General features: G+C 49.6%; 1 protein-coding gene across 5 annotated transcripts in view; it reads right to left on the minus strand.

The window, feature by feature from the left end:
• Positions 1-25,743, minus strand: part of SEZ6L (seizure related 6 homolog like) — a 176,404-nt gene that overhangs the window by 39,535 nt on the left and 111,126 nt on the right. For all 5 annotated transcript variants that reach the window (XM_036105192.2, XM_036105191.2, XM_036105190.2 and 2 more), the window contains exons 3-9: positions 24,775-24,908; positions 22,289-22,481; positions 20,100-20,285; positions 15,979-16,144; positions 13,602-13,768; positions 13,001-13,195; positions 11,356-11,494 (exon numbers count right to left, since the gene is read on the minus strand). In XM_036105192.2, the coding sequence (XP_035961085.2) occupies positions 11,356-11,494; positions 13,001-13,195; positions 13,602-13,768; positions 15,979-16,144; positions 20,100-20,285; positions 22,289-22,481; positions 24,775-24,908 (1,180 nt within the window). The remainder of the gene's footprint in view (positions 1-11,355; positions 11,495-13,000; positions 13,196-13,601; positions 13,769-15,978; positions 16,145-20,099; positions 20,286-22,288; positions 22,482-24,774; positions 24,909-25,743) is intronic.

A 25,743-nucleotide genomic window follows, 5' to 3' on the forward strand; every position in this document is an offset into this window, starting at 1 on the left:
ATTAGGACCTCTAAGTCAGGGTGCAAGAGCTGACCCTGAGAGACCATCATTAAAACATAATTAAATAAGAGCGTAATTAAGGGTGGATTGGGATTTGTGGTGTGTGTGTGTGTGTGTGTGTTTGTGGTGCGAGTGTTTGTGTGTGGTGTGTGGTGTATGATGTGTGGTGTGTGTGTGTGTATGTGTGTGCGGTGTGTGTGTGTGAAGTGCGTGGTGCGTGCACGTAGGGGTGGTGATACCCATGTGCACACACACACACACACACACACACACACACACACACACACAGGCGGTGGCCCCGGGCTCCGCGCGGCTGGAGGAAGATGTTACCGACCGCGGCTGCATGTGTCCCTGTCATTCTGAACCCCCATCACGACGCGCACGGAGAAGGCACCCGTCGTCGCGCCTGGTATGGCTCGGCCGAGCGGCCACAAGGCTCCGCGGGGTGCGTGGGTCGCGTGGGCCGAGCGCAGGAAGCGTCCTCCAGGGCCAAACCTCGAGGGCTCACCCGAGCTCTCCCGGGAGGCGCCACGTTGGCGTCCAGGGGCCTCCCCGGGCCACGGCCGTCAGGGGACCACGGTCAGGGCCTCCGGCCACACGCACTGTCCACACCGCGGCGTTGACCATGCCGCTGGCCCGCTCAGAACTCTCCAGGCCGCCGGCTGCCATCAGGATCGCGTCGCTTCCACTCTGAGAGGCAGGGCTGAGAGGTGGTGCGGCCCACGGACCCAGCATCAGGCAGCCGGGTCCCAACCCTGGCACCCCCACGTCCAGCTGGCCAGCCACCGAGAGCCCCTCTGAGCATGTGTGTCTTCCTCGGTGACGCAGGGGACCTCAGCGTGTGGACTCCTTGGTTGCTCTGAGAATTAAGTAAGCTGACCCGGGTACTGGGCACACGGAGAGCCTGGCCGGCAGGAAGGGCTCAATCCGTGGGAGTTGTTATCTCTGGGCCTCGGGTAATCTAGGGCGATAGCAGCCACACGGTGAGCCCTCAGTAAACCCAGCTGAATAGTCAGTGCGCGAGGCCACTGCATGTCAGGGCTTCATAAAACAAGCAGCCGTGTCTCCCCAGGGTGTCAGTCTAATTGCACCCGAACGCCCTGAGCTCTAGGTGTGCACCGGCAAGGAGGACGGCCCAGCTCAGGACAGGGGGTGGGTCCCCTCCCACAGCTGCTCGCGCCATCACCAGGGCTGGGAGGAGCATGGAGGGGCTGGGGCAGGAAACAGGCAGGTGTTGTGGGACGATCTATCCTGGAGCTTGTGATATCCTGTCACTAGCGACCACGCCACGGGGAGCAATCAGTCAGGTGGATGCCTGGCTAGAACTTTTCCATGAACCTTCTTGATTCCTCACTGTCACACCAAATGCCATGCTCAGGGGCAATCAACCATGGTGAGAGCATGAGTGTGTGTGTGTGTGTCTGTGTGTGTGTGTGGTTGCATAACGGAGCTTAGTGTTTGTACATGCTAGGAGTACGAATTCATCATGGTCATCACCATCATAGCTGCCAATTAAATTACTCAGTATGTGTAATGTACCAGGTCCTTGCCAAGTGTTTCATCCTCTCGGACTCTAAGAAGCGGGTACCTTTACGATCCTCATTTTAGAGATAGGAAACTGAGATTCAGAGAAGTGGAGTGACTTATCCAAGGTCACACAGCAGATAAGTGGAAGATCTGGGACCTGAACCCAAGATTTCCTACCATGAGCAAAGGCCTTTTTCCCTCTCCCGCATGTTGGAGGCATCGTATAGAGAATGAAACATTCCCCGAGCCTTCTAAATTCCAGGTACCTGGGGGCGCCTGGGTGGCTCAGTCGGTTAAGCATCTGCCTTCAGCTCAGGTCATGATCCCGGGTCCTAGGATAAATCCCCATGTTGGGCTCCCTGCTCACAGGGAGCCTGCTTCTCCCTCTCCTCCACACTTGTGCTCTCTCTCTCAAATAAATAAATAAAATCTTAAAAAAATAAATTCCAGGTACCAGGTGCCAAGTGCCAATCTCATCTCCTTCACTCCAAGAGGTGGGATCGTAGGCCAGTTCTTCACCTCTCTGACCCTTGGATTCCTTCAGTAAAATGGGGATGGTGAGGGCCATCTCATAGGGCCATCGTACACAGTGATGCCGTTAGGAGCTTTGGACGGGGAACCAGGAGCCCTGAGTTCTAACCCCCACTCTTCCCTGGCCTAGGCAGCTTGAGTGCAAACATGATTTCAAAGCTCTGTCCCTCCCCATGTCCACGCTCTTTGCAGCGAGGCTTCAAAACACCCGCCGTCAAGAGGTGGAGTCTCTTTCTCCACCCTTTGAATGTGGGCTGGCTCTTGCTTTGTGACTTGCCATAGGATATGGCAGATGATGCTGCTGGGCCAATTTCTAGTCTAGACTCAAGCGGCCTTGAATGCTGCTTCTCATCGTCTTAGAACCCTGGCTGGTGACCATGGGAAGAAGCCTGAGCTAGCTGTTGGAGGATGGAACAGAGAAGCCATCCCTAGGCTAGCCCAGACCCTCTGATGGCCAACCCACCCAAACACCTAAGAAATCTTCAGAACCACCTACCCAACCTGTTGCTGCCCAGAGACGCCCAGAGACACATGCGTGAGCCAGCTGAGAGCAGAAGAACTGCCTTGCTGACCTGGAGATGCGTAAGAAATGATACAAGCTTGCTGTTTCATGCTGTTGAGTTTGGGGGTCATTTGTTACACAGCAATAGCTGACTGATAGAGTAACCTCGGGACAGTCTCCTCTGATTTCCAGGCCTCAGTTTCCTTATCTGCAACAGGATGGGATTTGGGCTCTAGGAACTTTGCTGTTCTTGGATTCCTTACAACTTTTGGCTCCGGGAAAATCCCTTTTCCCTCCACTAATGGATTGGAAGGTTTTTATTTCTACCTGGGCCTTTGCTTCCATGATTTCTGCTGGACGTCTGTGCTGCTGGGGTCAATGCTGCCCTCGACTGCTGACCCTTCTTTCTTGCCTGGATCTCAAGCTGAATTCTTGCAGCCCAAAGCAGCGACATCCCTGTTTTAAGAACTGTAGTGCCTCTGGACAAGGCACTTAATTTTTAGGGCTTGGAATTAACTTAGCACAGAACAGGGTTGGCAGTAGCTGAAGAGAAATATTCCACGGCTATCAATCATATGGTTACTGGGCTTTGTTATTAGGTCCTTTTATTTTCTGGTTAGAGAACCGTGTTGGGGCCCATAAACAGGGAGAGATTTGGGGCTGGGCTCTGTAGCAGAGTCAGAGAAGGCAAGCTGGATGGAGCCTGGCTGAAACTTTTTTCTTCCAGAGATGTATGGTTATAATAGGTCCCAGGAAATGGAGGGCAAAGGGGGAAGGCACCTCTCTGAGCCTTAGTTTCTTCTTCTGTAAGATGGGGCTAGGTATTTGTCCCTTGTGGAGCACCTCTCTACTATTTATTGTGGGGTTACAACACTGGCTTTGGCCCAGGAGATCTAAGTTCGAGTCCTGACTCGGCCCCTCCCCAGCCATGTCCTCAAGCAACTTCGTCTCTCCCAGCCTCAGTTTCCTTATCAGTAAAAGGGGATAACCATGGGGTACCTGGGTGGTTCAGTCGGTTAAGCATCTGCCTTTGGCTCAGGTCATGATCTCAGGGTCCTGGGATCGAGCCCTGTGCTGGGCTCCCTGCTCAGCAGGAAGTCAGCTTGTCTATCTGCCCTTCCCCCAGCTCGTGCTCTCTCTCTCTCTCTCAAATAAATAAGATCTTTAGAAAACAATAAAAAGGAGGGGGCACCTGGGTGGCTCAGTCATTAAGCGTCTGCCTTCGGCTCAAGTCATGATCCCAGCGCCCTGGTATCGAGCCCCGCATCGGGCTCCCTGCTCAGCGGGAAGCCTGCTTCTCCCTCTCCCTCTGCCACTCTCCCTGCTCATTCTCTCTCTCTTTCACTGTCTCTGTCTCTCATAAATAAATAAAATCTTTAAAAAGAATAAAAGGGGATAGCCACTGTGACATCACCTAAGTGTCCTGGTAGGAATGAAATGATTTAATACGGGTAAAGGGCTCAGCAACTTGCAAATAGCAAGTGCTCGATGAGTTTAAGACATTTTTTATATGGTGTCATCATCAATGAAATAATGCATGCAGAGTATTTAGCATAAAATGCGGCACAGAGGAAAGGGTGAAAATAGAGTCGACTGTGGTTATTTGCTGATTTTAGGTCAGAAACTTTACTAAGAACTTAATGTTATTTAACTAACTCACACACTCACCACCTCTCTCTCTCTCTCTCTCTCATCCAACAGATATTTATCGAGCACCTGCTGTGCGCCAGGCGCTGGGGATAAGGAGAACAAGCATCCTGTTGTGAGTCCGGGAATGGCCACCTGCAGTCACCTGTCCGAGACCACAGAGCTAGTGGGGGTAGCAGAGCCAGGATTTAAATGTAGCTCTTTTGGACTCTAGAAGCTGTTATGTCTCCCTGTCATGTGGCATTTTCAAGACTGTGACTGCCCAGTGTGCTCAGCGTCTGCAGCCACACTTAGGTGGTTTTTCTGGTCCCAGCTCTGACTTGCTGTGTGATGCTAGGCAAGTTACTTCCCCTCTCTGGGCCCCTCCCAGCTCTTCCATTCTGAGATACCTTCACCAATAATTATTTAGTTCTTTTATTTTCCTTTCTATGCTTTATCTTGAGAGAGAGAGAGAGAGAGGGAGGGAGGGAGGGAGAGAGGAAGAGAGAAATTTCAGAAACCCTTAAGGTTTTAAAAGACTCATGCTCAGTTGTGTTTTAGGTAAGCTGATGGAGCTGAGAGGTACATGATGGGTTAGGGAATAGGCATTTGGGGTATGAAGGAGGTTTAGCCTGGGGGGGTCCTGACTCATTTTAAGATCACACACCCCCCTTCCCACCTCTAACGCCAATAATGCAAGGCAGACGGTTCTAATTAATGCCGCAATTCAGGGCATCCATTTTGGTATCTAACCGTCCCTGTTTTCACAGCTCCAGGGTCCTGCTCCCAGGTGCCCACCCTGGAATGCCCTTCCCTCATTCCAGCTTGGCCAACTGACACTCTTCAGCATTCTGCTCGGATGTCACCCTCTCTGTGACGGTCCCACAGCCAGCAGGGCTAATGCAGCGTCCTGCTACCTCCCCCATCCTCACCCCTCCAGCCACACCATTCAGCCCGCATCTTGCCGGGTTGTCTAATAATGGCACCACTTCCTGAACTTTGAGTTTCTGGAGGCCTGGGAGCCTCCCTGGTACATCACAGAGACATATGGCTGGTCCCCCAAAAGCCTGTTCAAGTCCCTAAAAATGGAGGCTATGGTGTGTATGTTAACCCTGGCTCAGTCCTCTGTTAGCTGTGTGACCCAAGAATGCCACTTAACAAGCTCTCTGTCATTTGCAAACCCAGGACGTGGTGACCATAATATCTTACAAGGATTCCTGGTAATCCCAGTCTCCATTGATGAAGTGCCAGGGACGTGCCGGACCCCATGTGCCGCACTTTGCCTACATTCTCTCTAATGTAGGTAACTTCCCTTCTGTAATGATCTCTACCTCCATAGCTCTAATTTATGCCCTTATGATCTCTGCATAATAATGTGTTGTAACGTGCATCGTGCTCTCTATTGCTCATGGGTATAAAGCCTGCAGCTGGGGTGGGGGGGGGGGTCTGGCACATAGTAGGTCCTTTATAGATGCTGACTCACTGGAGATGAGAGGCAAGCGCCCACGGCATCAACAAACCCGCCCGGTAGATGACAGGGAGAAAAGTCCCCCTCTCGCCTGCCACGTGTGGTTTACGTGGTTTACGTCCTCGTGACTCAGCAGACAGTGCGCAACACCTACTACAGGCCACCTACCCCGCTCAGTCAACAGTGCAAACTCCTTCCCCCTCACCAAGGCGATAAGTAACAATTGCAAGCGCTTAGGCGGTGTGAGGGGCCCTGAGGACAGAATTATTTTTACTATCAAACCCAAATTGGTTTACTAAAACTGTCAGCGGAAACCAAGCAAGATAAATTAAACCCAGCAGCTCTCGGGCCTCACGTAACCCTGGCTGGTGAGATGCTATTTTCACTCCGTCTGTGGGAGGAAGGGGGTGCCAGGTCCAGATGCCACGCCGCCACGCGCGTGCCAGAGTTTGCCGGGGAGAGCCCGAGGCTGCTGACCGGAGGACTCGGCTCCCTTCGGCAAAGCTTTAATCCCTGTTAACGGCTTAAAGCCCTTCCCCTGCTGCCCAGTTTGGGCGAGTGCAGACTTCCTAATGCGGCCGTCAAGGCCCCACCTAATGCCACCGCCGCCTGCTGGTCCTGTCTCATCGATGCTGCCTCTCCCGCGTCCCTGAGCTCCAGACACACGGGGCTTCCTCTGGCTCCTTTCAAGGGCTGGTGGGGATCCCAGACCCTGGAGGCATGGCAAACAGAGTCTGCATCCTATTCTGCCAGTTCCCGGCAGTGGGACCTGTCCGCCCCTCAGCTTGCTCATCTATCCAATGGAGATGCTGTAGAATGCCGTCCCCAGCATCCCTGTCATTCTTGATATTCTTACCTTGCTTCACATTTCCCCATAGCACTTAGCGCCACCCAACGTACCACACATTATCATCTTTGTTGAAGCATGTCACCCCCTCCAACCTAAAATGTTACATCCATGAGAACAGGGGGATTTATTTTTTCTGTTGGATTCCCTGCTACAACCACAGTACGTAGATCAATGCCTGGCCCATAGTAGGTGCTCAATAAAATCAGAGCCAATGAAATCAAGACGCCTTCTCATGGCCATACAGCCATGAGGTTTCAAAGCCAGAATGCGAACCCAAATTCATGTCCAGCTGCCTCCAATGCACAAGGAGGGGAAAAAAAGGTCAGAAAAATATGGAAAGCCCATCGAGATGTGGCTTTCTTTTATCGATAAGTCTATATTTATTACATGACCAGCAATGTTAAGAGATAAGATTTTGGTTAAAAGCTATCAAGTAAAATAATTATCGTGGGAAGACCCCCAAGAGAAGGTTTTATAGAATTATAGTATCAAAGGATTTGCCATCACAGACTTAGAAGCAGAATCTAGAGTGGGTCTTCAGTGGGGGTCAGCACCCCCAGCCCAGTGATGGCCAAAGAATATCAAGAATGGCACAGAGATGCTGGGGCACCCGGCTGGCTAAGTCAGTGGAGCATGCGATTCCTGATCTGGGGTTTGTGAGTTTGAGCCCCACGTTGGGTGTTGAGATTGCTTAAAAATAAAATCTTAAAAAAAAATGGCAGATGCTGATTTAGATCAGGGTGTTGGGGGACATCTCAGAGGAGGCGATTTGTGAGCAGAGGTCTACAAGAAGCTAGGGGGTGAGCTACGCAGGATATTCAGGGCAGAGCATCCTGGGGTTGGGGGAGGGGGAGAAGAGACAGCCAGCACAAAGGCCCTGGGGTATGTTTGTGGCACAACAAGGAAGCCAGTGTGGCCAAATGGAGAGAACAAGGAGTGGAAAGAAATGAAACAGGAGACGTGACCTGGGCTAGATCACATGGGGCCTTTTGTAAGAACTTTGGCTTTTACTCTAGGTAAAATGTAGAGCTACTGTGGGCTTTGAAGCAGAGCATGATGTGACTTGCTTTAGGTTTTAACAAGATCACTCAGGGTGGTGGGTTACAAACAGCCCCAAAGGGGACAAAAGCAAGAGCAGGGAGACTAGGCAGGATGCCTCTGGAATAATCCTGGGATGAGACATGGGGGCCATGGTGGCCGCGGTGGGGGTGACACACGTGCTTAGACTCTGGGCATCTTCTGATTCTTGAATTCTAGAATCAGTAGGAGGTACTGAGGACTCGGGGACAGGGTGTGCAAGAACGAGAAGAACCCGATTTGCAGTGAGCGTGCTGGAGCCGGCAGCTCACACTGGCTCACACAAGTCAATTGTTAAACGTCCGGGTATCTAGCGATTCTGTTGGCACTGTGTTAGTAGCTCAAAATGGGCCATGGTGGGAGTATTTGCACCACAGAAATTGGCAAATGCTGTGAATCAAGGTGTTTCTCCCCACCCCACTGCCAAGAAAGCCAGTTGTTGGACACACACCCATTCTACTGGTCTAGAACAATCCCAAGTCCTTTTGTCCTGAGCAGCTGGTAGAATGGATGATTCCTTACTGAGATGGGCAGGTGGGGTGAAACGGGTTTGCAGAAGGGGAATCGGGAGTTTAACCTTGGGTACCCTTTATTCGGGAGGCCTTTTAGACACCCCAGGGAAGAGGTCAGAAGGCAGGGAATACGAGTTGAATAGAGTAGCTGTATCACCCCCATAGGATTACTCTGGGGAGGAATTAATCCGTGTCTACAAAGCACTTTGCAAATAGGAAGCACTCAGTGATGAAAATCGCTTTCTTCATCACGGCATTGAGAGAACCTTCATCCCTATCTAGACCAAAGCTTTCAGACTGGTGGCCCCTCAAGTCTGGACCCAGCCAGCAGACACTTTTTTTTTTTTTTTTTTTTTGGAGTGGGGGAGAAGCATTATTCTAAAAAAACCCAAATTTAAATGATTTCCGGTGGGGATGAACTACCCCTTCCATCACAGATCCCTCCCCTCCACATCACCCCACACTGGCCCCAGATCCCATTCTCTGTTACTTGCCTGGCCCTCCATGAGTTTGAGTCTGCATTCTCTTGGCTCAAGGCAGCCCATTGCTTTGCAGAGGGGGAACGTGAAGCCTAGAGAGGCTTGGTGCCGGGTCCGGGGCTGCTCAGGGCATGGAGGAAGGAAATCGGGGCTCCTCTCTCCCCACCAACACTCATATCTGGGGCTGCCAGGATGATCGGAAGAAAGAACATCTTCCCCCCCCACAAGGGGTCCCTTCCTGATGTGGATGCCAGTGGTGGCCTGGCTTTGAGGAACCTAAATGCTCAGGTTCCTGGATCGGCTGCCCCGTCGTGCTCTCTGCAGTGGAAATAAAACCCCATCTAGTGTCAAGCGGAAGGTTAATTGAGTATTTGATGCCTAGAGAGAGTGAAATCAAGGGCTCCGTTTTCCTGTTTCCTCATCCAGGCCTGTGACACCAAGGGGAGACATGGGCCAGTCTTGGTGAAGCAGAACCGCACGTCTGGGGGACACGCTGCGAGGAGAAGGCCACTTAGTGCAGCAGAAGGGGGGAGCATGGACAACTTCTGGGGGCATGGGGCTGGGAAGACCTTCTGCAAGAGAAGCCAGGATACCAGGAGTTAGTTTATCCTTCTCCTGGCTGAAGATTGAGGTGGCTTGCTAGGAACTTCTGATGGTGGGGTGCTCATAAACCAGGACCACACATTCATATTTACCATCAGGGCAGTAGGGAGCCACAGAAGGCTTCCCAGAGGAAACAGCTTGAGAAAGGAGTGCTCTATTTGAAGCTTCAGCTAAGAAGATGCCAGGTCTCCCTTGGACCCTTTCCCTCCATAACCCCTACCTGATCTCCACGCTCCAGCCACATTAAACTTCTTTCAAGTCACTAAGCTGGCCACCTGCTCTCTCATTTCCAGGCTTTGCACATTCTGTTCTCACTGTCTGGGACACCCTTCCTTTTCCCTCATCATTGCCTACGTTCTCTTTCATCCCAGCTCAGAAAGTCCCTTCCTCCTGGAAGCCCTCCTTGGTTTCACTCAGGCCTCCTCAGCGGCCTGTCCTCCCTATCACCGCTCTCACCACACCACATATAGTTTCATGTCTGCCTCACCCACTAGACAGTGAGGGCAGAGACGGTTCTGTTTTCTCACATCTGGACCTCCGGTGCCTGGCTTAGTGCTTGCACACAGTAGGTGCATATGTATTCCCCCCCCCCCCCAGAGCTAATAGAGACCATCCAACCTGCTCTGCTCCAATATAAACTTTACTGCCCAAGGGTAGCTGCCAGAGCCTTTCCAGTGCCTACAACCGGGCTTGGCTCATAGTAGACAACTCAGAAACTGCTTCTTGAGTGAATGAGCACTTCATACGAGACTCTAGAAGTCAGAGAGGTGAGAACAGGAGGAAGGGGTGAACTGCCACGGAGGAGTGAGCGAGGGTGGGAACGGGCAAGGGATGCTTACAGGCTGCCTCCAGGAGCCGCGAAACACTGATGTTCCAAGACCCTTGTAACCGAGGAGAAGAGCCAAAGCCAGAGAGGAGCCCAGAGGAAGCAGCTGGGGAGGGGTGGGGGTGGGATTCTGACCCAGGTTGGCCCGGCCCCAAGTCCGCAAAGGGCAACTGTGCAAGGTCTGTAAATCTTCGATTTGACTGGAGCAGAAGATCCTGGGGCAGCCTCCGAGGACACCTCCCCAGCCTTTAAGGGACAGCTTCAAAATTTTATCATAATTTTGCAGATAACTCCTCTCTTGCAAGTCTCCTCTGCAGAGCAAGGCAGCCTGGGTCTCGATTCCCAGCCGACTGCGTTTCTACTTCAGGCTTGAGGGGAGCGCTGCCCTCCCCCCTACACCCCCCCCCCCCGGCAGCCGGGGTCCTGGTTGCCTCCAGAGAGGCTCTTCAGAACTTGGCATTCCCTGCACTGCCCTCCACTGTCCAAGCCACGGTGTCTGGGTCTGCCCAGAAGCCCTTTCTTTTCCTTCTCTAGACATGACCATCTGTCTCTGTCTGTTTCTCCCCATCCCTGGGGAGTTCAGCAGGGGGAAAGTTCTGGATGGAGCATCTCATAGGCACCCCCACTGAGTACAGCAAACAGCCACACAGCCGGGTAACTCCATCCATTACAATAGTTCTCCATGCAGCACCGGTCTCCTGAGTGCCCACTCTGTGGCAAGCTCTGGGTTAGATCCCGGGACAGAGATAAATCAGAGCAAGCCCTGTAGACTACACGGACCTTCGGGTCCGGTTGAGAGAGACAGATAAGAAAACAACCTGTTATGGTACAGACGGTATTCGTTATACCTCCCCCCTCCTCCTGACCACACTGGCTGTTCAGTGCTTCGAAAATGCTGTGCTTCTTCTTGCCACAGGGCCTTTGCTTATTCTGTTCCTTTCAGATATATTTACTGTAGCTCATTCACTAGTTCTGAGCTTTAGTATCAGATCCTCAGGGAAGGCTTTCTGACCTTCCTCTTTATATCAAATCCCCATTATAAGATCTCATAGCACCATTCATGTATCCTTACATTGCTCACCAAATTTACAGTATGCCATTGTGGGTGCATTTCTACCTTTAATGCCTGCTTCCTCCGTAGACGGAATGTCTGGAGGCTAGGTTGTGCATGATGTTTTCATTTGTCTGTGCGTGCGTGATGTTGTCGTTTCTCCCACCACTGGGACTCCAGCTCTGTGCACACAGTCCCTGACACCTAGCAGATGCTTCATTAACACTGGCTGAAAGAACAAAGTGGGAGCCATCTCTTCCCCAATCAGGCTGGACTGGAGGTCCACCCATCACAAACACTCACAACTGGATATCTAAGAAGATCCGTTTCTCCTCCCCTACGTGAATCTTCCAGATACAATCTTCACCTTCCACATACGGCTCTGGCCAGTTTGGGGACAGCACCACCCCGGCCACGGCAGAGAGCTCCCCACCACACATGGCTGTAGAAGACAGAGACAGACAGACAGAGACAGATGCACGTTATTCAGAGGAAGCCAGTATGGCATAGGGATTAAGTGAGGGCTATGAAGTCAGACTGTCACGGCTCGCCATGTACCAAGAGCAGGTGCCTGCCCCTCAGGCAGTCTGTGCATGTGTGGGGGATGATTAAGTTAAGGCTGGCTGCCTGCCTCCGTTAGCTGAGGGTTGGTGAAGGAGGGGCTAAGGGCGCTGTGGTTCTTTGAGGATCAAGGACAGAGCTTAACGTTCCCGATGATTCGTCAACAGCCCTATTCTTGGGCAGGGTGAATAGTGACTAACAGACGCTACATTCCATTCAAGTGGGCCTGGGTTCGAGTCTTGCCTCTGCCCCCACAGACTCAATGACGAGGCATGCAAGCTTTTGGAGTCTCAGTTCCCTCTCTCTGTAAAGCTGCAGTAACACCACTGCTCGCTGGCTCTGTTGGGTTATTCTGGAGTTTAATTGAGCTCATGGGGGTCAAATGCAGCAGAGCACCTGACCCAGGGTAAAGGCTCAATACTTCTTAGTTAACATCATTGCCAAAGGGCCCAGCTCTGAGCTGGAAGTAGAGATGTGGCTGTGCTCGGCGCCTGGCTCTTTAAATTCCACTCTGTTTACCGCTTTGGAAAGTTCTCAATGTGGCAGAGGCCAAAGCACCAATAAATTCCGCTCTGTTAAACCAGCACATTTAATACAGGGATCAATCCCTCACCACGACGAAGCTGTGATTTCATGCCAACCGCCATCCAGGCGGCGGCTGCCGGAGCCAGGGCTATCTTCATTACACCACATGCTCCAAGTGCATCCAGGCTCAAGGGGGCTCTGTGGCCTTGAATATGGGAAGAGAGGCAGGGCCGGGCAGCGGGAGCCCATGGAAATGAGGTTCTACCCAGCCAATGCTGTCCAGAGGGGCTCAGAGCACAGGGCTCTGAGGACAGAAAAGACCCAAGTTTCATTTCCACCTCTGCCAGTTACCCTTAGTCTGTTCTTAGGAATATCACTTCACAGCTTCAGGTTCCTCACCTGTACATGGGGTCAATACTATGTACCTCACAGGGTCGTAGTGAAGATTAAATCAGATAACGCACACGTAGCCCTTGGCAACTATTATTAATATCATCATCATCATCATTTATTAAACTCAGGGCTGCCATGTGTGGTTGGGTGGGTTGTGCACTGCACAAAAGTACATAGCAAGGGGGGTATAGAGGAGCTGAAATCTACACAGAGATCTTTTCACTAAGCTATGCACTACAGGGTCTGTGCTTGGAGGAAGGGGCACCTTTAAAAATTTATCAATTTTGTAATTTTCTTAAGGACAAGCGACAAATCTGACCCAAAGGATAGTGAGCCCTGGAAAGGGTTCTAATGCTAAAATTGGTTATGTAAATTTGTGATATACTTCTAGACTTAGCCCTTGGCCTTTTCATCTGAGGGGCTGGAGGTCCCTGAGGCACCTCAGGAGGAGGACAGTGGGGCCACTCACCTCTGCATAGGGGCTCTGTGTCATTCCAGTATGGGTCCCGCACGTTGATGCACTCGATAATGGCCGGACCCTGCTCCAGAGAGTGGCCAGGGTCGCAGGTGAACTCCACTGTCGTTCCGATGTTATAGGTCGGGTCAGATGTGGTGAAATTCCCATTCTGAATGTAGGGCTCATAACAGTGGCCTTTCTCAAAGGCTAGGGTGGGGATACAAAAGAGGGGGAGCAGCTCAGATGAAGCAGGGGCTCCTCACAGTGCTCAATCTCAGAAGATGGGTCCCCTCTTGCTGTTTAGGGAAACTCCAAGGAAAATGGGCACCAGATCCCGTGTTTCAATTCCAGTTGACCAGCTGAGGGCCCTTGGACCATTCACTTCGCTTTTTGGGACCTCATTATTTTCACCTCTAAAATGGGAATCCAAACCTCTGCCCTCCCAACCCTGCAGAGTCTGCCTTTGGAAGTCAAAGGGTCAGTCTGGCTGCCTGGGTCTCCGTTGCCCTTAGCAGGTCAGATTTCTGGCTCCCAGGACCCAGCCCAGCTCTGCCGTGCTTCCTCTTTGCCCACGCCATCACCCAGTATGGGGGAGGCCCCCGGGGACACTCACCCTCGAACCGGATGTTGAAGGCTGAGGCTGCTCGCGCCTGGTCAGACGTGAACTCAATGCGGATGCTGTTGCCCTCACTCAGCAGACCCTCAAAGGGGACGTTCTCAGTTTGGAGGGAGTCATAGAGAGGAGCAGACTTGTTGGTCAGGCCACTGTAGACCATCATCCTGGAGGGAGGAGGAGGGGGAAGGACAGGGGGATCACTACACCTGTGCAATGAATGCCACCTCTGGAGCCTCATTTCCAGACGCAGATCCCGACTTTGCCCCTGACTTGTCCAGACAAGCTGCACCACCTTATGCAACCTGTTTCCTCTTCTGTAGAATGCTTGTCCTGGACTCATGGATGGATTCTGAAGTCGTAGGAAAAATGATGTGTGTGATGTAATGAATCAGACTAATTAATGGGTACTAATTTTTATGACTAATTGAGAAGAAGAGATTAGTGGGCTGAAAGAATGGTAGTCAGACAACCCAGAATCCCAGCGCTTTGACCTTTTGAGCTGTGTGACTTTGGACAAGGACACTTCACATCACTGAGACTCTGTTTCTTCATCTGTAAAATGGGTACAATCACACCTACTTACATCAGAGTATAGGGATTAGAGGCCATGTGCATAATGTGCCCAGGATAGAGTAGGTATATGAGTCAAATTTTTTTTTAAAATTTTTTTTATTGTTATGTTAATCCCCATACATTACATCATTAGTTTTAGATATAGTGTTCCATGATTCATTGTTTGTGCATAACACCCAGTGCTCCATGCAGAACGTGCCCTCCTCAATACCCATCACCAGGCTAACCCATCCTCCCACCCCCCTCCCCTCTAGAACCCTCAGTTTGTTTTTCAGAGTCCATCGTCTCTATGAGTCAAATTTTTTAAGCATTTGACTCCTAACAGGCTCTGTCTTTTATTCCGATATCCTAAGAGTGCTGTGTATGGAATCAGGAGTTCTCATTTTCACTTCCCAACTCTCCACCAATTGGGTTTATGTAAGTCTCAGCACATCGTGGGCCTCAGTTTCCACAGCCATGAAAGGAGGGATCATAACATCTCTCCTACCTATCTTACAGGTGGGCTTTGAGAATACAACAGGATCAAGTGCCCTCAAAAATAAAATGTGCTACAAAAAATGTTGGTATTCATTTTTACTGTTATTAAAACCATTTGATACTTGACTCCTTGCTAGTCTTGGTATTTTTAAAGAAATTATGCAAAACTAGGGAAAGAAATAGTATACAAATTAGATAAATTTCTTTTATGGAGTCATAAACAGACATTTTAAAATCCTCTGAGGTGTTTTTTTTTTTTTTTTTACTGTGACTCATAAAAAGGGTTTATCTTATGCTGCCCAGATGAATTTCTAATGTTACCAAAATGCATAACTGTTGAAGCCACAGTTTGTTCATTTTGCCATGTGTCCACTGTGGCTGGGATGAGGAGGGGCCTGGCTTCCTAGTCAGCTCAACCAGCTCAAAGGGTGGGGGGCAGTGCTGGGGAGTTAATGTGTCCAGGAGCATCTCTCATCCAATGACGGATGGGGGGTGGTGGTAGATAAATACCCCAGCTCCCTCACCCTTCCAAAAGGACCACTCTGAGGCACGCTCAATAGTTTCTTAGAGGCCCCCAGTGGATAGAGCCCCAGCTGCCCCCATGGTCACTTGCTCATTAGCACAAACTGTGTTGACTCCTTCCCTTCCCTGCCCACTGTCCCATGCCTCTATTAGTGCTTCCTAGGATTAACTCCCAAATGAGCGACTTTCCCTAACATCCTTGTCCCCATGTCCATTTCCAAGGGAACACAACCTAAGGCAGCAAGTCTAAGCAGCTAAGGTCCTATTTTCTAGAATATTCGAGAATATTCTAGCATAAAGTCATAGAATATGAAAGTTTTAAGATTCTGGATTCTATGAGTATTACTTAGAGTTTACAGACATGCTCTTGCTTAAGTATCGCCTTGTAACTTCTCCCTAGCTCCTTCCTGTCTAGTATTTCCATGTCAGTTTCCTATCAAACTGGAAACCACGTGTCGCTACTTCTCTCTGGTTCTCCATGGAGCTTAATACGTGTCTGGGTGCAGAGCAGGTGCTCAGCGAGTACTCCCTCCTTGATAACTGCAAAAAGGGATGTGCAGGAGAAATAGGCATCTTCCCCTATTCTGATATGTGCCCTGGGGCGAGTCCCTTTCCCTCTGTATGTCTGAGGTTCCTTACCTGTAAAAGTAGGAGATCGAAGATGGTGTCTAATATCCTTGCCAGCCTCCCCAGCCCTTCCTTTCTCTACCTCCATGAGCCATTTCAAGACTCCAGATCACTAGCCACATTCCGACACTCTGGGAAGGAAGGAGGCTGCTGGGGTAAGCCCTCAGAGGCTTACCTGTCCTTCTCATGCAATGACAGCCTCTCAAAATGCAGGTGTAGCTTCTGGCCCTCTGGAGCTTCGATGGTCCACACGCAGAACTGGCTCCCATTGGTGTTTCCTGGGTAACTTGGGGAGAGGACCCGGCCAATGGTGGCATTGTGCACAGCCCCTCCACAAGGGGCTGGGGTGGAAAATAGGGGGGGTGATCATGAGAGGAGAGCAGTGAGAGAGATCCTCACCCATACCCCTTAGTGTAAAGCAACAGGATTGGAAGAGGGAGACATGGTAAAAGGTTTCCCATCTTGGACGAGGTTCATCTTGTTTGAGAGGAGACCCAATCCCATGACTGGATCCACCCCCTTGTGTGTTCCATGGTAGGGAACAACTGTGATTTAAGGATTCTTCCATGGCGCTGGCTGTGCCCTGATTCTTCACTATAAGATGGTAATCAAGGACATAAATAGGCAGTCCACAAAAGAAGAAATACACTTTTAGTATTTAGTAGGCACTAAAAATGCACTTAGTAAGCACTAAAAATGCAGCCTCACTCATAATGAAAGAAAGGCAAATCTAGATTGTATTCTATTTTCATCCACCTGATCGGTCAAGGTAAAAGGCAGTCATAACTTGCCAATGGGAAAGGTGGTGGGAAATGGGCATTCTCACTCATAACTGGTTAGAATGCAAATTGCTATGACCTTTCAGGAGAGCAATTTGGAGAAAAATCTAGAAAGTATGTTCCCAAACTCTGACTTAGTCATTAAAGTTCTGGGAATTTATGCTAAAAAGAAGATTTGGAGATTTTCACCAAAATTTATGAATGAGAGTGTTCACTGCTGACATGATTTTAAGAGCGAAAAATGAGAAGCAACACACATGTCCACTCACAGCTGTTTGGTGGAATAAATGCACTCCATTCACATGCTATTAAAAATCAGGTTCTTAAAGAATACTTGAGAATATAGAAAAATGCTCCCTATATTTTAAGTGGGGGAAAAACAAGTTACAAAATGGTCTGTCTGCCATACTTATTTCAATGAGCTATTTGCAAAAATCTATTGAGACCATAAATACAAAAGTGATTTGCTTCTATCTTTACACTTTTGAATTTCTTGAAAAAAAATTTTTACCAGAATATATCTTACTTTTATCATAAAAATTGAATGAAGAAATATTAAAAAATAATTTGTGAATGGGAGGGAGATAGACAAATGTGAGGAAGTAGTCTGTTTCTTATTTTTAGGAGATACTTGGGTCTCATTATATGTTTGTTGAATGACTGCATGACTAATAAGGACTTGCAGTGGGCGAAAAAGGTAGATAGCTCTGTTCTGCTCTGGATTGTGCTGATTTACAGCAGAGACATTGCCAAGAAGCCCCTTCCCCACCCCCCCAATACTTCTTTCAGCACCATGGACAGAGGTGTGTGTGTGTGTGTGTGTGTGTGTGTGTGTGTGTGTGTGTGTGTGCGCCTGCCTGCCTGCCTGCCAGTCTGTCTGTGTCTGTGTGTGCCTTTCTGTCTGTCTCTCTCCTGACTGCCTTCCTGTCCTAAAGTGGAGGTTTAAACCCCACCTGTGCCACTCACCTGCTGTGGATCTAGAACAAGTCATGGAAACTCTGTGAACCTCAAGTTCACTATTAAAGCATGTTAATGATTCCACCCTGCTTATAGGGCTGTGGTGAGAAATCAATGAAATGATGCACGTAGGGGACCTGGCACCATTCCTGGCACAGAGTAGGTGCTCAAAACACAGCCAGCATTGTTGTCCAATGGCTCAGGAGCTGAGGAGACGGAGGACACTGTCCCTGGTGGGGGGCACCGGCCATCTGTCCTCCCCAAGCTGTTGCTCATCGGCTGCCTCTCTGCTCCCCTTCCTTGCCTTATTAAGCCAACTGATGGCTCTGTTTGGCTCCAATTTGCCAGCGGTGGCTCCCCATCCATCTTTCTTAGCACAAATTGAGGCTTAATTCCTCTCTGATTTCACACATAGATAAAAATTAACGTGAGAGAGGCACAGAGCCCAACTGCCCTATGGTTTGGATTTTTTCCTTTTGTTAAAAAGCAAAGAAGAAAAATTCTGAAGGGCCTTGGGGGAACAATACTGCAACAATCAAATCTCTGAATGTGTCATCAGGCCTCATTTGCTTTCAGATTCCCCTGACTCTGAATGCCTGGAAGGAAGGAATAATTTATTATTGTTCCCAGTAGTCTCCTTGTTCTTGGCTTGCGCCCTGGCACATAGTAGGTGCTCAGTTATTACAGGCGACCTATGCTCTCTTGACTACCATTGGAACTTTTGAGAATCTAATAGGGTTTTGCTCTCTTGATAGTTGAGGATGGTCAAGGCTATGCCTAGGGGTACAGGGACGGTGTGACATAACCCGGAGCTCCTCAATCTATAATGTGCACGCGAATCACACAAGGGCATGCTCAAGTGTAGATTTTGATTCAGCTGGTCCTGTAGGGGGCCCAAGATTATACATCGGTAATCATCTTGCTGGTCTGTAAACCATGCTTTGAGAAAAACAGCTCAGGAGAGAAGGGCTCTGGACTCGTTTCAATTTCTGTCTGGTGACTTTGGGCAAGTAACTTCACCTCCATGAGCCTCTGTTTCCTCATCTGTAAAATGGAAGTAATGGTTCTCATCCCGTAGTATTGCTGTGAACATTTACGGCAGCCCTGGCAACGTCTCAGTATCTATTGACTGGGTTCAAAATGTGGCAGCAGGAACACCAAAAGCACAGCCACAGAAGAAGAAAACAGATAGATTCTACTTTGTCAACAGGAAAAGCTTTTCTGCATCAGCGAATACTATCAAGAAGTGAAAAAACATGGGGTGCCTGGGTGGTACATCTGGTAAGCACCTGACTCTTGGTTTTGGCTCAGGTCGTGATCTCAGGGTCCTGGGATTGAGCCCCAGGTGGAGTCGGGCTCCACACTCAGCAGGGAGCCTACTTGTGGAGTCTCTCTCTCCCTCTCCTTCTGCCCCTCCCCCTGCTCATGGTCTCCCTCTCTCTCAAATAAATAAATAAATTTAAAAAAAAGAAGTGAAAAAACAACCCACAGGGTGGGACGAGATATTTGCAAATCACATTCCTGATAAGGATCTAACATCCAGAATATATAAAGAACAACAATAAAAAGACAAAAAGTTAAAAAAAAAAAAACAGGCAAAGGACTTGAATAGATACTTTTCTTAGGAGATCTACAAATGGCCAGGAAGCACAGGAACGTTGCTCAGCATCATTAGCCATCAGGGAAATGCAAATCAAAGCCACAATGAGAAAGCTTCACGCCCACCATACGGCCAGGATCATGAAAACAAAACATAATAACATAGTAAGTGCTGGCGAGGATGTGGAGAAATCGGAACTCTCACACAAGCCGGATGGGGAAGCCAAAAGGAGAAGCCTCTGCGGAAAAGAGTTTTACAGTTCCTTAAAAAGTTAAACAGAGAATTGCCATATGACCCAGCGGTTCCACTCCCGGGTGTGGACCCAGGAGAAAAGAAAACATACGTCCACACAAAAACTGGTACACAGATGTTCACAGCAGCATTACTCATCATCGCCAAAAAGTGGGAAAAACTCCAGCGTCCACCAGTGAATACACCGATAACCACACAAGGTCATATGGCTCAGCCACAAAAAGGAACAAGGTACTGACCCATGCTACGACATGGGTGAATCTCAAACACACGATCCTGAGCGAAAGAAGCCAGTTGCAAAAGACCAGGTATTATATGACTTCCTTTACACAAAATGTCCAGAATAGGCATATCCGTTGACACAGAAAGCATGTTGGTGGTTGCCAAGCATTGTGGGGGGAGGGGAAAGTGGGGAGTGAATGCTAATGGGTATAAGGTTTCCTTCTGGGGTGATGAAAATGTTCTAGAGCTACAGAGTGGTGATGGTTGCATGACGTTTCAGATGTGCTAAATGTGGCTAATGGTAAATTTTAGGTGATGTGTACTTTTTCACAAACTAAAGATTTCAATGGCAGCGGTTGTCCGTCTTGGGGGCAGTCTCTTCCCCTGGGCTGTGCACCTATCCCTAAGGTCAGTCTAATGCCCTGGGGTTGTTGTCTCGCCTCTGAGGGGACTATCCATGTCTGGTCCGGTGAGGTGGGAGCGTACCTGAACAGACGGGCTCCTCGCTGCTCCAGTGTGGCTTGGAGGCATTCATGCAAGTCAGCGCCTTGGCGCCCTGGAGCTCATAGCCCAGGTGGCAGTGGAAGTGGGCCGCCCCGCCCGGGTGCAGGTCCATCACCGTGACATCCCCGTAGTCGGGCCGGCGGGGAAAATTGCAGCTCAGCATGAAGGCTAGAAGAAATGCAAAGGCAGACGGTTATCCCTTAGGAGCAGGGAGAGGAAGAACGTGACCCACATCCCGGGAGCCAATTTGTGCTGAGGAGAAAAGATGAGGCCCCTGTGGACCCCAGAGCACTGGCGGGGGGCGGTATGTGGGTATTTTTGGAACTCTCGTTGATCATATGAAGAGGAGACCGCCAGATTGGCACTTTTTCTGGGCTCCAAGGTCCCCACCCTGTCTAAGAGAGACCACAGGTTTGGGTGAAAAATGAGTTCCCACACCTCTTGTGAGCCTCTCTCCATGTGGACGCAGAACGTCCTTCTCCTTGGGCGTAGGAGGGGCCGTATGACTCAGGTAAGTTTAGTCCTGCCAGCACGAACATCTTCGGTGTTTGTTAAAAATGCACACACGCTTGGACCAGAACTGGAATAGGCAGCTCTTCAGGAAATACTAAAGGATAGGACAGCCTGAAAATAACCATCCTGGCACACACAGGCGTGGCCTTTGGAGGAGACCAATGTGAGTTTATGTTCTTCCTCCATCCCTTAGAAACTGTGTGACCTTGAGAAAGGGACACAGTGCCCTGAACTTGGCTCTCCTCATCTTTCCAGTGGAGTTGACAGTCATCCCTACCTCACCGGTGGCAGTAAGGATTAAGCAGGGAACACCGAGATAGAGCCTCCTTAGTCCAACATCTAGCTGGGGGCTGTAGAAAGCTCTAGGTGGCCATGCTGAGCTCCTCAATTTTCCTAAGAGGATGTGAAATCCATCCTAGCTGCCCCTTTCGGCTGTGTGGTCTCATCACTCCCGCTGCATGAGATATCGGTAATCCCAGAACTCACTGAGAGGATTACATCCAACCCAAGGGCTCTACAAGCTATTTCTTCACCCCCATTCTGTAATGAACAAAGACAACAGCGGGTTGTCTCAGTCTTGGAAAGTGGTGATGAGGCAGGTACTCTCATAGACACTCATCCCCCTGTTTCAGAAACATCCAAGGGCAAAGTTTCAAGAGAACTGTTTTTCCAGATGTTCAGTCAGTATGATGCCAACATGGACAGTGCCCAAATATCCAGATGTGTGAAGGCGGACTCCACTCTCCGTGCAGGTATCTGGCAAGGACACAGAGGAGCTTCTGGCTCAGGGAAGTAACCTGAGGTCATGGGAAGGGCTCCAGAGGTAGGTAAATGGGATGAGAGGGAGAGAGAGAGAGAGAGTCAGCCAGCTAGAAGGAAGGGAGAATGGAGGGAGGGAAAGAAGAGAGGGAGAGAAGGAAAGGAAGAAGTAAAAGAGGCAAGGAAAGAGGGAGGGGACTGAGAAGGAAGAAGGAAGGAAGGGAGAGAGAAGAGCAAGATGAACAGAAAGCAAGAGAGGAGTCTCAGAAACAGACAAAAAGGAAAGAAAGAAACATTGCAGAAGAAAAGAAAGAGCCGGACCCCCCGGGGTTGAGGCTCTTTACCGGAAGTCTATGGGCCCCCCTGGGGATTCATTTATAAAATTCAGGAGCCGCGAATCTGAGTGGAAAAAAGTGGTTTGTTGGTTTTCCATTTACCTTTAACCGAACTGTGGTATTTCCTTCAACCACATATGTAGGCAACAGACTGTGACCTATTTGTAGAACCTGTGACTTCGTCACCAAGAGAAATCACAGACATTTTTATATCATAGTAGATACCTTGGCATATTTCTTATGTTCCTCAGTACTTTGGAATTATAGTAATTATCAGAGCTGCCGGGGGAGATTATTATTTAATGTGTTAATAAAGAAGCACAGGGATTATGACATCGCAGATTAAAACAGTATTTTGACAACTGTAATTCAATCTGACTGGTTTCATTTTTAATTGTGTAGGTTTTATTTTATGCTTTCAAAAACATGATTCTGAGAAGGAGTCCAGAGGTTTTACCAAACTGCCAGAGGGATCCCTGGCATGAAAAGTTTGAGAATCCTTGGCTCCAGAGGGAAACAGCTACCGCTCCCCCCCCCCCCCCATTAGCCTTGGTGCAAGCTTACCCTGATAATGCAGCTGAAAAGTCCCAAGGACGTCATCCTGGAAGGTCCGGAAGTAGACAGAGATGGTGTTGGTGGGACTTCGGATAACCTGTCCCTCTACCAGGAGAGTCTGGTTGGCCAGGACAGTCAGGGTGGGACCGTCCACCCCGCGGATGGAGAGCAGCTCGCCGTCAGACAGGTTCACGCTCTTCACCTGCGAACAGGCAGGAGCAGACGGAGAGAAACTCTGAGTTGTGCTTGAGACAGGGTCTTTCCAGGCCGTGCAGCTGCCAGAGGACCCCAGACGATGCCAACACAGCAGCCCTCAGCCAGCCCCTAGTTAAGGGGACAGACAAGCCCCCTTGGAAACATCTAGAGCCCTGGAAACATCTAGACTCCCCTCATCTCCCCAGGGACTGAGGGACCAGCGTGAACCCAAGCTGCATGGCAAAGGTACTGCAAAAATCTGTAAGTGTCCATGGATGAGTCCTGTAAGAGAGTCTCCTGCACACTGGCAGCTGGAGTAAGTTCTCCTGGAGATGGTGGGGGGAGGGCAAGGGCTTGATCAGCTTGTGCCTGAAGCCCAAACTCCAGGAAGACAGAATACGGCATTCCACCAGAATGTAAGCTCCACGAAGGCAGGCATTTTTTCCCCATTTGTTCCGTGTCCCCAGTGCCCAGAAGAGTGCTTGGCACATAGCAGGTGCTCAATAAATATTTATGTAGGTTGAATTCATTCTTCCCCTTTCTGCATGAACTGGTAAGAGGGAGTGGGGGGCTCATTTCTAGGGCATTCTCAAAGCCACTTTCTTATGCTATAAAACAGTGGCTCTAACTCCCAGAACTTCCGCAAAGAACTGCATACTGGATTTTCCAAGTCCACTTTCCAGATTTGGAGGAGAAAGAGGGGGGATACTTTAGTTGCACACAAAGATATTATACAAGTGGAGTAGGGGCTGTGTGGGAACTTTAGTCAGTTCCCAGTGCCCAGTTAGGATTTTTATGCCTCTCCTAGTGAGGTCTGGGATCCCGGTCCCTCTGCCCCTCACCCAAGCAGGGCTGGCCTCCCCCACGAGCCCTTCCTCTTGCAGATTATACACGTTACTCTTTTTTCCTTTTTGATGAACTCCTATTCATTCACCAAAGCCCCACTAAAATTGCCCTTCCCTGTGAGACCTTCCCTGCTACCAAGGAGCTTGCCCGTCTGTGCACTGTGATGCTGTAACATCCCCTATAAATACCCACGAGAGACCTTTTCAAGCATTCTAATGTCTTCTAAGTATGTCTGTCTCAATCATAAAACAGTGAATTCCTTTAGGGGAGGTACTGCATCAGTTTGCACACCACCATGTCCCCCAATGTAAATAGCCATGACTGGTACATAGTAGGTACTCAGTGAAGGAATTCTGTACCTGGTAAAGAGCTCCATACAGTGTTAAACACCAAGTGGAAGGAAAGGGACCACTGAGTGCCAGATTCGATGGACTGTAACTTTCCTCCAGCTCATTTTAATTCCATGAACATTTATGAAGTATCTACTACATGCCACACACTGTGCTAAGCTCTGGGGGCTGCAAAGACCACAGGTCCTGCTGCTGAGGGGCTCACCTTTTATCTTTCCCATGCAAATCAGAAAAACTTCCCTAAAATAAAGTTCTGGTTAGGTCACAACCAGCCCAGCTCAAAAACTTTTGATGGCTTTTTGTTGTCCATTAGAAAAAGGTACATACCCAGACCTCCAACCTTGGCCTGGAAGGGTCTGCCACCACGAAGTGGTACGAGCTTTCTTTTCCAGTCCTCTCCTGTTGGGCAGTGAACTGGACAGTTCTCCACTCCCAGGCACCCCTCCTTGTTCCTTTTTTCAAAAATGGGGGGGGGTCAGTTGGGGAAGGCCAGGAACTAGGGTGAGGATAATTGGTAACACACACTGAGCTAGGCTCTCTGGCTGAATGCTCTGGGCGTTGTCATGTTCGTACCACCCTGAAAGTCTGTAAAGTAGTAGCATTATCATCTCTATTTTCCTGATGGAGAGACTGACGGTCAGAGAGGTAAAGTCCCTTGCCCAGAGTCACACAGTTTTCACGGGTAGAGCTGGGACTTAAACCCAGATGTTTGAGCACTATGCCACTCTGCTTTTCCATTCTTCACTTACAGGCAAAATTTTATGAATCAAATTGAATTGGTGGGGCTTCCCTGTGTGTGTGTGTGCATGTGTGTGTGTGTGTGTGTGTGTCTGTGTTTGATACAGGGTATAAGAGGACTTTCCTTCTGAGTATAATGCCCCACAATTTATCAACAGGTCCCCCTCCTCCACATATGCCTATTTCAGCTGTGCATTGAGTTCGGAACTCCTATTCATTCAACAAAGCCCAGCTCAAGTTGCCCTGCTTAGGGCAAAGAAGGAACCAAACCAGTTAGGATGATAACAGTAAGCTTGAGTCAGACAACCCTCCGGAGACTTCCTGCTGGAAGAGGCAGGCACTATCTGGGCACCTTTCTGCAGTTACCTGGAGCTCCACACCGTAGCCAGTGTAGACCGTCACGTTGTACGTACACTCCAGGAAGCCGCTGAGGGGCAGTGGTGGGTAGTCACTGGAGTCGATGTACCCTTCAGGATCGGAGAAGCTCACACTGCAGGGAGCTGGAAGAAGGACTTTCATTAGGACATGGAGGACAGCTCAGATGTCATGTCTCAGCTGGGCCGCGGTGTGGCCCCCGGCTTCTGGGACACCTGAATTCACCTGTGCCCCTCCCTCCCACTGCTGCTAATTCTCCTTCAGCCGCAGAATCAACATGAAAATCAAAACTGCGAGAGTTGACACAGCATGATTGCTTACTCCATACCACTATGCACCATCTTAACCAGGGTACAGGGCCCACCCCATTCATCCTTGTAGGACCTGACATTTCATTCCCATTTTAGAGATACGTAAACCGAAGCTCAGAGGGGGGCGGTGTCTGGGCCAAGCTCACACAGGGAGCAGGATTCAAACCCAGAGCTTATACTTTTTAAGGAGAGGCCATAATGCATTTGTCCAAAACCCACCTACGACTGAAAAGTTGGTGTCTGTCTTCTCTGTTCAAAGACAGAAAAGAAGACAGAAGTAAGACTGGGACACAGAAGTGCATTTTATCAAGTCTGGAGAAGTACCTGTAATGGTCAAAGTAAAAGCACTTTGAGGGGCGCCTACTGGTGCAGTGGCTGGGCGTCAGACTCTTGCTTTTGGCTTGGGTGGTGGTCTCGGGGTCTTGAGATCGAGCCTGGCATCAGGCTCCACCTCAGGGGGGAATCTGCTTAACATTCTCTCTCTCCCTCTCCCTTTGCTCCTCCCCCCATGTGCGCGCACACACACACGCTCTCTCTCTCAATAAATAAATAAATCTTAAAAAAAAAAGGCACTTTGAAAAGGCTAGGGCCTTCAGGCAGGTTAAAGGATTCTATTCCAAGCTGAAAAGGGTTTGAATCCCACTCTTGA

Source organism: Halichoerus grypus, chromosome 13, assembly GCF_964656455.1.
Source record: "Halichoerus grypus chromosome 13, mHalGry1.hap1.1, whole genome shotgun sequence".
In the NCBI taxonomy this organism is placed as follows: Eukaryota; Metazoa; Chordata; class Mammalia; order Carnivora; family Phocidae; genus Halichoerus; species Halichoerus grypus.